Source organism: Cryptotermes secundus, unplaced genomic scaffold (assembly GCF_002891405.2).
Source record: "Cryptotermes secundus unplaced genomic scaffold, Csec_1.0 scaffold214, whole genome shotgun sequence".
In the NCBI taxonomy this organism is placed as follows: Eukaryota; Metazoa; Arthropoda; class Insecta; order Blattodea; family Kalotermitidae; genus Cryptotermes; species Cryptotermes secundus.
In genome coordinates, this window is record NW_019743149.1 from 65,326 (window position 1) to 77,701 (window position 12,376).

Below are 12,376 nucleotides of genomic sequence, written 5' to 3' on the forward strand. Positions count from 1 at the left end.
TGTTGGAGAAGAATGGAGAAGATCAGTTGGACCGATTATGTGAGAAATGAAGAAGTGTTAATTAGAGTCAGTGAGCAGAGGAATATCCTACACGAAATAAGAAAACGGAAGGCTAATTGGATTGGTCATGTTTTACGCAGAAACTGCCTTCTAAAAGAAGTTATCGAAGGAAACATAGAGGGGAGGATAGAAGTGACAAGAAGACGAGGAAGAAGACGTAAGAATATGCTGGATGACCTTGGGGACAGAAGAGGATACTTTCATTTGAAGGAGAAAGCTCTAGATCGCATTAAGTGGAGGAATTGTTTTGGAAGAGACTGTGGACCTGTCATCTGACAGATTACTGATGATGATGATGATGATGATTATGATGGAGGACTTAACCTTGAGACAAGGACATTCGATAAAATTTTGTATGAAGTTGATAAGAGTGATATTCCTCAGTAACTATAGTCAGTTTTATCGTCCTTGTAAACTGGTACAATAACAGACTCCTTCCACTAATCAGACAATTCTTCCATATTCCAAATAGAATTATTGAATTTATGGATGTCAGACAGCAATGTTTCACCTCCTGCTTGAATCAGTTCTGCCAGCATTTGAACAGTAATATTAATATCAAATGGATTAGGTTTATGTACTAACGGCTCAAATCTTACTTGATTCATTGAAGTGAAAGATATACTAAGAGAACATGAAAGTGTACCATCAATCATGCCTGCCAAGTGATAAACTCAGAGGGAAGACAAAGTGTTGTCTCATTACTGTACATGGGGGAAACTGAAGGAGCAATACACACTTGGCAAGTTAAATACACACCTTTTTCTAAAAAACAAATAAAACGTAATAATATCCCCATAACAGGCCGTGGAGTACCATATGGTTGTGAGATATTGACACCCCCACATTTTCTAGACAATTGGCTCACAGATGGTGGTGGGGTTATCAGCCTTACACACCAGCCACCATTCAGCCCCAGGAAGATTCTTGGAACTCATTTCTGTTACAGGCTGAGTCAACTGAAGGGCCATAGTGTGGCTGGAAGGATAAGGTCAACTGAAAATAATTCAGTGACTTCATCAGGAATCGAACCTATAATCTTCCAGCTTGTAGCATAGTGCGTCAACCAACTATGCTACCATCTAAAAAGGTAAAGTTGTCCCTGTGATTAACTAATTAAGTACTACGCCATGAAGACATATGGGGGAGTGGATGTATAGATCAACACTGTCTTGACCTCGGCACTAGTTGAAGGTGAGTGATCAGCTTCACGCCACTGCTGCTTTAACCCCAGTACCCATTGGATAGGAGGTTTAGTGGACCCCAGAGCTGGTCTGGACGACATGGAGAAGAGAAATTCTTGACCCTACCGGGACTTGAACTACGACCCCTCGGATGTCCAGCCCGTAGCTAGTCAGTATACTGACTACGCTATCCCGGACCACTATGCTACAATGTGCTCCTATAAAAACAAATTCAGTTCCTAAAGTATTGGTTCTGTGGCATTTGTCACATGCTTTTAGTTGGGAAATCATTTTTGTGGGAAATATGACAAAAGAGTAAAATGTACAAAAATTGTAAGGAATAAATTTTTAAGAAAATTCTTTTAACAATCAAGATGGGAAAACAAATTAAATGGGCTTCACTATACATGTATTTCACAATCTTTATAAATCCACTGTGCCAAAATTAATTTTAAAACAGTTTGGTATGGACATTTCAGTTCTGTGTACTTTTTTGAGTGCAGCACGATGAGAAAACAAAAATATTATTACTTCCAGATATACTCCAACTGAAATGAAATGCTGCACTGTGATGCTTCGATATTTAAATTTCTTCCACCTCCAAATGCTTTACATGTTCTGTAGTCTTCAAGGATTGAATGGGGTTTATAAGGTAGCTCTAAATTGGACTGAACTGGCAAATAATCACATCCAATGGTGAACTTCGGTGTTAGCTTACTGTTCCTTCAAGTTTTAATATTACAAAGTTGATCAGTTTGAAGACGACCGTCCTTTTGGATGTGACACTGTGCAGTGTGGTAGACATTTACCAACATTTAGAAGGAACTCGCAACCTCAAATCTCAGGGTAAAACAGCAACCCATACAGGAAAATGAGACCAGTGAAGCAGGAAAGGGAAGCATAACACTGCTCTCATTGCTTCACTCTTAGCAAAAGTCCTTGCCCTTCCCTCCCTACATCACCAATATTATCCATGTACCTTAGTCTTCTACCCTGAAGACAGATGCAGCATGTTCCCCCAAAGCAATTACCAGAAGACAATAATATGTATAGTCCCTGTGCAAGAACGTAATATCTCCCAGTTACTATAGTCTGGCACAGAATACAGACTCACAACAGAGACACTAAAGAGCAGAAACTTCTCTGTGCTTAGGTGACCCACAGCTTCATAAAAGTAACTTTGGATTACAAAATTAGTTTACAGCTCATGGACATAGTGACTGTTAACATATTTCAGTACCTGTTCATTGGCTGGAGACTTCACACGTGTCACTACTTCATCCCTCCTTACTTGAGAACTGCTTCTGGGTTGATATGCCTGCAAAACTTCAAGCCTGATATCTTCTGGCAGGGCAGCCAACACCTCCTCATCCAAGTCACACACTTCATGGGGCATGAACTGTGAGAGTGACCTCCCAGCACATCCATTTTCACTTCTAGACACCTCCTGCTGAGGAGCATTACTGGGGCCAGCATCATGAATGGTGCCCCTTTTTGATAAGGATCTGTCCTCATTACTGGTTCTTGGCATTTTCTGTATGTTGCTCTCTTCCTGGGGAGCACTACTGGGGCCAGCCTCATCAATGGTGCCCCTTTTTGATAAGGATCTGTCCTCATTACTGGTTCTTGGCATTTTCTGTATGTTGCTCTCTTCCTGGGGAGCACTACTGGGGCCAGCCTCATCAATGGTGCCCCTTTTTGATAAGGATCTGTCCTCATTACTGGTTCTTGGCATTTTCTGTATGTTGCTCTCTTCCTGGGGAGCACTACTGGGGCCAGCCTCATCAATGGTGCCCCTTTTTGATAAGGATCTGTCCTCATTACTGGTTCTTGGCATTTTCTGTATGTTGCTCTCTTCCTGGGGAGCACTACTGGGGCCAGCCTCATCAATGGTGCCCCTTTTTGATAAGGATCTGTCCTCATTACTGGTTCTTGGCATTTTCTGTATGTTGCTCTCTTCCTGGGGAGCACTACTGGGGCCAGCCTCATCAATGGTGCCCCTTTTTGATAAGGATCTGTCCTCATTACTGGTTCTTGGCATTTTCTGTATGTTGCTCTCTTCCTGGGGAGCACTACTGGGGCCAGCCTCATCAATGGTGCCCCTTTTTGATAAGGATCTGTCCTCATTACTGGTTCTTGGCATTTTCTGTATGTTGCTCTCTTCCTGGGAAGCACTACTGGGGCCAGCCTCATGAATGATGTCCCTTTTTGATAAGGATCTGTCCTCATTACTGGTTCTTGACATTTTCTGTATGTTGCTCTCTTCCTGGGGAGCATTACTGGAACTAACTTGCTGAGTTTCTCCGGTGCTCCGCATCAAGAACCTGTCTAGAAGCTTCCTGCTCACATTTTCACTCTCCAGACGAGTCATTTGGATGCCAATACCTCGCAGATCACTTGGTTTGACTGACAGCTGTCGTAAAATTGAAAGCACCTCCCTGAAAAAAATAAAATATGAGATACAGAGATATACCACAGGAACATATTCTTGAATTTGCTACACTTAACGCTTATGAATAATTCGATGAGGGATATTCAGAAAGTAAAGACAGAAGCCCAGTAAAAATGCAAGGGATTCCCCCCCCCCAGAAATGTCAGTGCTGCCGTGTGAGATATGATCCATAGGACAGGGCAGAGTACACCAGCCACAGTCACAGAAAATATTGTGCTCAAAGTGTGTTTAAAATGGCCATGTTCATTACAAAATCTGCCAAATGTGAGGTTCATGCAGTAATTCGATTTTTTCACACGAAAGGAGAAACTGCTGCTGAAATTCATTGCCAACTGGTTTCTGTTTATGGTGAAGATATTATGAACAAGCAAAACATGACAAAATGGTGTCCTGAATTTGAAGTGAGAAGAAGTGATATTCATGACAAAATAAAGAGTGGAAGGTGATCCATCATCACTGATGAAATCGTCCAAAAAATTAATGAAAACATTCGTGCTGACAGATGTTTAACCATTGATGAACTTAATTAACAATGTCCAGAAGTGTCAAGAACTATTGGAAACTGTGCACACATAGGGTGCCGATACTGTTGACATATGATCACAAAAAAAAATTGAGTGGCTGCGGCACAGGCATTCCTTGCACATTACAAGGATCAAGGTGACGACTTTCTGAACTGTACTGTGACAAAAGATGAAACTTGGGTATCTCATCACACACCTGGGAATAAGCTACAATCAATGCAATGGCACCACACACACTCACCAACAGTGAAAAAATTCAAAACCTCACGATCACACTGAAAAATCATGGCAACCATCTTCTGGGACAGGAAGGGGCAACTTCTCGTCAATTTTTTGCCCAGACGAGACAACATTGATGCTGCTGCTTGCTGTGAGATGCTGAAGAAAATGTGTCAGGCTATTCAAAACAAGTGGAGAGGAAGGCTGCTGCGAGGAGTCTGCTTACTGCACAATAACGCCCGTCCGCACACTGCTTGTGCCATGCAGGAGTTGCTGCAATCCTTCAAGTGGGAAGTACTGGCCCATCCACCACACAGCCCAGACCTTGCACCAAGGGACTATCATTTCTTTTCTAAATTGAATTAAAGTCTGGCTGCAAAGACTTTTTCGAATGATGATGAGGTTCAAGACGCAGTGATGACATGGCTAAGAGAGCAGATGGGAGATTTCTACGATGCTGAAATAAAGAAACCTGTTCCCAGGCTCACTAAGTGCATTGCGATCCATGGTGACTATGCTGAGAAGTAAATAAAGGTGTGTTGTAAAAGTGGTACAAATGAATCCAAAAAAAAATGCTTTGCGATCCATGGTGACTATGCTGAGAAGTAAATAAAGGTGTGTTGTAAAAGTGGTACAAATGAATCCAAAAAAAATGCTTTACAAATATTTTCTAGACTTTCTATCTTTACTTTCCAAACAACCTTCATAATACATTCTTGTCTCTACAGCCTTAACCTCAGGAGTGCTCACTGAGTCAAACACACTATAAATACCTTGAACCATAATTGAGATGCAGTCTCGTCCCAAAGTGAGGCTGATTAAAATGTGATTAAATGAACTGTACGGTAAAGTCCATATAGGTAAACATTTGTCTGATAATTTCCTTATCCAGAATGGTCTACAACAAGGAGAAGCTTTATCACCACTTCTTTTCAACTTTGCTTTATAATATGCCATTAGGAAGGTCCAGGAAAATCAGGTGGGACTGAAATTAAATGGGACACATCAGCTGTTGGTCTATGCTGATGGTGAATCTACTGGGTGATAATATAGATACCATAAAGAAAAACACACAAACTTTAACTGACGCAAGTAAAGAGGTTGGTCTAGAAGTAAACACAGAGAAAACTAAGTATATGTTGCTGTCTCATCACCAATATTCAGGGCAAAATCATGACACAAAGATAGCTAACAGATGTTTTGAAAATGTGGCACAGTTCAGATATTTGGGAATGACACTAAATCAAAATCTGATTCAGGAGGAAACTAAGAGGAAACTGAACTCAGGTAATTCTTACTACCACTCATTTCAGAGTCTTTTGTCTTATTGCCTGCTGTCTAAAAACATAAAAATTAGAATATACAAAACTATTATTTTGCCTGTGTTTCTCTATGGGTGTGAAACCTGGTCTCTGACTTTAAGGGAGGAACATAAACTGAGGGTGTTTGAGAACAGAGTGTTGAGGAGAATATTTGGACCGAAGAGAGATGAAGTGATGGGAGGTTGGAGAAAACTGCGTAATAAGGAACTTCATAACTTGTACTCTTCCCCAAGTATAATTTGAATGATCAAGTCGAGGAGGATGATATGGGCAGGGCATGTAGCACGAATGGAAGAGAAGAGGAATGCATATAGGATATTGGTGGGAAAGCCAGTTGGAAAGAGACCATTGGGAATACCAAGGCATAGGTGGGTGGACAGTATTAAAATGGATCTTAGATAGAGAGGAATGGATTGGATTGATCTCGCTCGGGATAGGGACCGGTGGAGGGCTCTTGTGAACATGGTAATGAACCTTCGGTTTCCATAAAATGCTGGGAAATTCTTGAGTAGTTGCAAAATTGGCAGCTCCTCAAGAAGGGCTCAGTTCCATGAGTGAGTGAGTGATCACCCTAAATAAAGTCCTGTAAAAAATGATAGGAACAGAACTAATTGTTTAAAAGAAATAGTGCATGCAAATTAAATGTACATTAAAAGCACTTTTGTTTTGCGAGAACAAGCAGCAGACAACATGGATCTCCACATCAAAAGGCCGGAGAAGAATTTGTGCCATAAATACCACTACAGGGAAACAAAGGAACACTTTCTGGATGAGAATCAGTAACAGCACAACTAACAAACTTCCTTACATTGTAACCTACTGAGTGCTGGGTCAGAAATTAAGTCTGCAATTTAGAGACCGAGGCTCTATTAATGTGCTGTCTAGTAAGGGCTATCACACACCTCTGGGAGTGGAATGGTGCAAAATTGATTAGAAGGGGAAAACCAAACAACCTTGGTGTAAATTCTTCGGCACCACTTTTTGTTCATCATGAAGTCACCTGTGACTGATCCAAGGCTCCAGAGTGAGACAACAGAATTTAACCAACTTAGCCATGGCGTGAAATTAATTGCTCAATAATGACGTATATTTTGTGCGGCACTCTGTATCACAGGAAAACGCCTAACCACGTAGACATATTGGTGAAGTGGATATGCAGCTCCACCATGCTTAACCTCTGCAATAGATGAAAGTGAGTGGCCAGCTTCACACACCAGCCACTTCACCCGCAGGGAACATCACCTGCACTCATTGCATAGGCGTGTGAGTGAGCCCCAGAGCTGGTCTGGACACTATGGAGAAGTGAAAAACTTCTTATCTCTGCTGGGAACTGAACTCAGATGCCTTGGATATCCAGCCAACAGTCCCTTCACTATACAAACTGAGCTATCTTAGGTCCTGAATTCTGTATGGTAACATATAGCCAATGATTAGGAAGAAAATACAGAAACGGTGCATGACATATAATGTGATGACCAAAAAGAACCATATAATTTTACAGAAGAATCTGATTTGCATCTATTTGCACAAACTGAATGCATGCAATTATGTAAGTAAATAACAGTGATCATAGTAATAATGATTCTGATGTTAACGGGGCTGAATGAACAGCATATTAAAGCTCTAGTACGTAGAGCTGACAGTCCAGGAAAAGCTGCGCAGTGGATGGGCAGGTCCATTCGTGAAAGTTGAGGGGTGTCATCATTAGTCATTTGTCTGCATTCAGTGCGAGTTGACGTCTGTACAGTACAGTCAAGTTAAAAAGTTTTGACTCTAGCAGTCGAATTTGAGTGTATTATTCTCTAATTACTGTATTAATATTGTGATGCGTTACCTTATGTCCATTGCCGCGCAATGGCTACAATGGAAATTGTTGAGTTCCGACAGCGACAAATCGAATACAAACAGACCATTGCGAAGGAGCGTTCCCGAGGCAGAGGATTGCCGAACACATGAGTTTGGAATAGGCATTTCCATGGTAACGCAAAGAACAGGGAGCCATTGCGTAGACAATGCAGAAGCAACGAATGTGTCTCCCAAGAAATGAACTACAGAGAGTTCATTGCGCCCGTTACGTAACAGCGGACAGTAGAAACGAAACAGTGAGGAATGGTGTCTGGTATCCAGTCCGCAGAACACCTACATAAGCCGAGAGCTACAGAGACAGAAGACAGCAACAAGACAGCAAGAAGTCAGTATTGGGATAGCCGTCGCCGAAGACAGTTGGGCTCCAACCACAGCCAAAGATAGTTGAGACGTCGCATTGAAGTATTGGGCCAGAAGTCAAGTGGTGACAGTGACAATATTTTATTTTATTGTTTATTTTTATTCGTTGATTTTCTTTCTTGTTTATTTATATTTGTACATTTTTTCTATCTCCTTTAACATGCCACCTACACGAAGTAAATTGAGTGGAAAAGTGTTGCATTCACAATCAAGAGAAATTGTTAGTAATGTATATAAGTATATGAAAGAGGCCGGGCCAACAATTACAGTGAAGAACATAGGAGTGGAAGTAGCAAAAGCAACAGGTGTATCGGAAAGTAGTGTCAGAAAAATAATAAGAGAAACAACAAATGTCGAATCTGGGGCTTCCACTTCCTTTTCGACACCCCATAAAGACCTAGGAAATCTCCACTAGCCACTTTGGATGACTTTAACGAGTCTGTGGTGCGAAGAACAATTAATGACTTCTACACAGTCAAAAAACGGAGACCTACCCTGAAAGAAGTTCACGAAAAGGTGAAGAAAATGTTAGATTTTCAGGGATGCATCTCCACATCAAAGAAAATTATTTTGAAACTGTGGTTCCACTGGAAAAAAAAAAATAATCTGACATTGCCGTTGTTGCCCCTTTAGAACAGACCTGTGTAATATGTAAATAAACTCTTCGTGTATGTAACAGTGAAAAGTGTATAATAGTGTATATTGCATAACAGTCTGCCATTTGGCACTTAAAACTTAACATCAGATGTGTGAACATCAACGGGAATAAACCATCATCACTATGCACCACAATGAGGTAAAAAGTTATTTCCTTTTGAGAACACCTGTACTGCATTCCCCGCCACACTTGGCATGCTGGAGCTCTCCCTGCCACTACCAATACTTCTCCTACCTCGCGTCAGAGGACTGTCACCTCTAAGTACTAGAGCTATGCAGTGAAATCCTGTATATTCTGTGAACACCTTTTCTGTCCCCCCCCCCCCACAGATCAATATAGGTAACACATTCTTTTCCTCTATTTGATTTAGTAAATAACACACCTCTAGTATAGTAATTTCTGACCTTCCAGAACTTGTACCTCTATTGTGGTCAAAATAACAACTGGTAGTTACGTTTTCTATCAGCCAGAAATTGTTACATCACAACCATACTATTTGGTGAGTGATGTCACATACCGAACACGCACTAAAGTCACATCATTTGAGCATCACAGTCACTTTGGTTGTTGAGTGAGGTTCTTTAATTATTTATTTCATATGTCATTAATTATTTCAGAAATTAATTTCATATCGCTATGTAGCAGTATGTATTTGTGTAGAAACAGTTTATCATTTATGTAAGAAATTATTTTAAAATACTTCTATACAGTATGTGCCCCACGAAAATGAACAGTCTTTTGATGTAATAATGCATAACCTCCATTTAGTGAAAGCCTTAATTTAGTGTAAGACATCCATCTCCCACAAATTCATTAAATACAGACTTCACTGTATGTAAAAGCATTGACTTCCATTCTGCCTCTATCGAGTTCTTTTATGGCACTGTCAGCTATTCCTCCAACATTGGAACACATTTATTGCAGACAACAGAAAAGGTGATGCAGCCCCATTTGTTAGCAAAAATTCTTTTGAACCCTCTACACAAAACAACACTTTACACTGATAGATCCAGTGATGCTAGCAGACTTCTTAATAAAAGTATCTAACAGTCTTCTGGGATGTGATGCCATGTAGTCTGGTGGATCACTCACTCATCCACCTCCTCCATTCCTAATGCAACCAAAAAAAGACAAGGGACATACATCCAACTAGTGACAACATGCATACAAAGGGGCTGACAAACATGGATGCCACATAAAGAAAATAAAGCAGAATGGAGAGAAAGTTTCATTCACAAACATATTTTAGTGTGAACAACAATAATGCAATAGCATGGAAATGTATGGATTTACAATCTGATGCAGTGCGACAATTTCAAAAAATGAACAACTGCCTGAAGATGACCAAATAGGAGCTGAAACATTAGCAATTGATTGTGGTTTTGGTGCTATGCTGGATCAGGGAGAGATTGTGAACATTTTTTGGTTGAATTAGGGATGGAGGTAGATGAGTACAACAGGATGCTGAAATATAATATTATTCTGGTAGATATTTATGACTGTTGCAAGAGAATATGCTGCCTTCATAAAGATGGAGACAGCATATTCCTCCAAAGCACTAGGAAATACCTTGCTGTTTCTTTTATATATCAATGACCTGTCATCAGCATTAAATACTGATAATAAGTTATTGTTGTATGCAGATGATACAAGCATATTAGTATCAGGCACTGATTTTGATGAAATCCAAGTAAGGTCTAACATTGTGTTGAATTCTTTAAGCCACTGGTTTGCATGTAATGGCCTGTCTCTAAATCTGAAAAAAAAAACTAAAGTGTTAAAATTTGATACAATTAATCGAGATAATATGTCTATACATTTAAAGTTTAATGATGAGATATTGCATGAGGAAACCCACGTTAAATTCTTGGGCACTGAAATTGATTAGACCCTGAATTGGAAGTCACAGATTGAATCGATGCTGTCTAGATTGGGCAAGGCATGCTTTGCAATAAGAAATATTAAATTGTATAGCAATATTGAAACACTAAGGATGATTTACCTCGCATACTTTCATTCAATTATGAGATATGGAATAGTATTTTGGGGAAACTCGGAGGCTAAGAAGATTTTTCTTTTACAAAAGAAGGCCATCAGGATAATGATGGGAATGAAACCCAGAGAATCATGTAGAACAGTTTTTAAAAAATTAAAAATTCTGACATTGGCCTCTCAATATATTTTATCTTTAAAGATACTATTGATAAACAATTTGGGGTATTACACTTATAATCATACAATTCATGGTAAATCAACAAGACAAGTTAGAAACCTACATATTCCTCAATCACATCTAACAAAGAGGCAAAAAGGAGTCTATTGCATGAGTGTAAAAGTTTTTAATAGTTTGCCTGATTTTTTAATTGAGTTAGTACATAATAAAAAACAGTTTATTGGGAAATTAAAGGATGTATTGCTTCAAAACCCTTCTTATACTGTCGGGGAATTCTTGCTTTTCTGTCAAGACCTACAGCTAAGGAAAAGATGTGTCTGACAGTGCACACTTCACTAAACACTATGTCCTTGGCTGTGCTTATATATACTTGCTGCAATTTGTATTGCCTTTTAACTATTGTATGTGTTTTTGACAAGTATGGATTATATATGCTAGTGATTTTATTTGTGAATGTATAAGTGTCCAATGTTTTGTTTGCTTGTTGACATGTTTTATATTTGGTGCCGGTGGCACATTTATGAATATTTTAAAGAAACACAAATGTATATGTATGTATGTATGTATGTATGTATGTATGTACCAGATTACACAGTGTCACATCCAAGAAGGCAGAAATAATCAACTATATAAATTTGTTTAAAAGTATTACATGCTTAGCATATTAACTCTGACTGCCAAGCCTTACCACAGTACTACCAGCTATAAATGCTAAGGCTGCACAGTGATAAATGTAATTCCAACAGAAAAACTCACAATATGTTCCTCAAATGGCCTTCAACCAGTATCAGAAATATCTCACATTAAAGTCCATTTTTCTGTAAAAATCAGTAAGTCACACTCGATGCCATCTACTGACAGAAATGCTATAATAATTTATTATCAGTACCCATTCATTCATATTTAATGTATTCAAGTAGATCCAGTTACAGGATGAGAAACAAGCTCACACACCATTGGATATAGAACATGTCAGATATCAAAACAAATGTTCCAACCAATCATTGGAACAGTCAAAATAACATAATAAAACATACATGACATAATCATTGAACATAATAAAATGTAACTACAAGAAGACTTAAATACTAGATGAAAAACATATTGACCATTTATCTAATAAAATTCATCCAGTTTGTAAAGACAATGCATGTGAATAGATATTATCAATAAACAATACAACATCAAATAATGTGTATTACATCACTCACACATCAAAAGAAAACCATAGTAACATCTAACATGCATCAAGAATACATACAAATAAATAATTCTCTCAGAAGTATATTAAATGACTATTATAATAATAAATACACACATTCATAAAACAAGAGACTGTACATTTAAAATAAATAAATATTGATACAGAAAATATATATTGAGAATATAAGGGCAGAATATTTAATTGCCTGAACAATGGACAACAGGCATCCTTACTTCTTGCCTTCATAATAATTCTCACTATATATCACTATCATATCATCATCATCATCATCATCATCATCACACTGTGCGAGACAATTTCATTATTGTTCCATCGACATAACTGTTTGTATAG

General features: G+C 38.9%; 1 protein-coding gene across 4 annotated transcripts in view; it reads right to left on the reverse strand.

Moving 5' to 3' along the window:
• Positions 1–12,376, reverse strand: part of LOC111873781 (DNA repair protein REV1) — an 80,233-nt gene that overhangs the window by 19,658 nt on the left and 48,199 nt on the right. For all 4 annotated transcript variants that reach the window (XM_023868732.2, XM_023868733.2, XM_023868731.2 and 1 more), the window contains exon 8: positions 2,485–3,682. In XM_023868732.2, the coding sequence (XP_023724500.1) occupies positions 2,485–3,682 (1,198 nt within the window). The remainder of the gene's footprint in view (positions 1–2,484; positions 3,683–12,376) is intronic.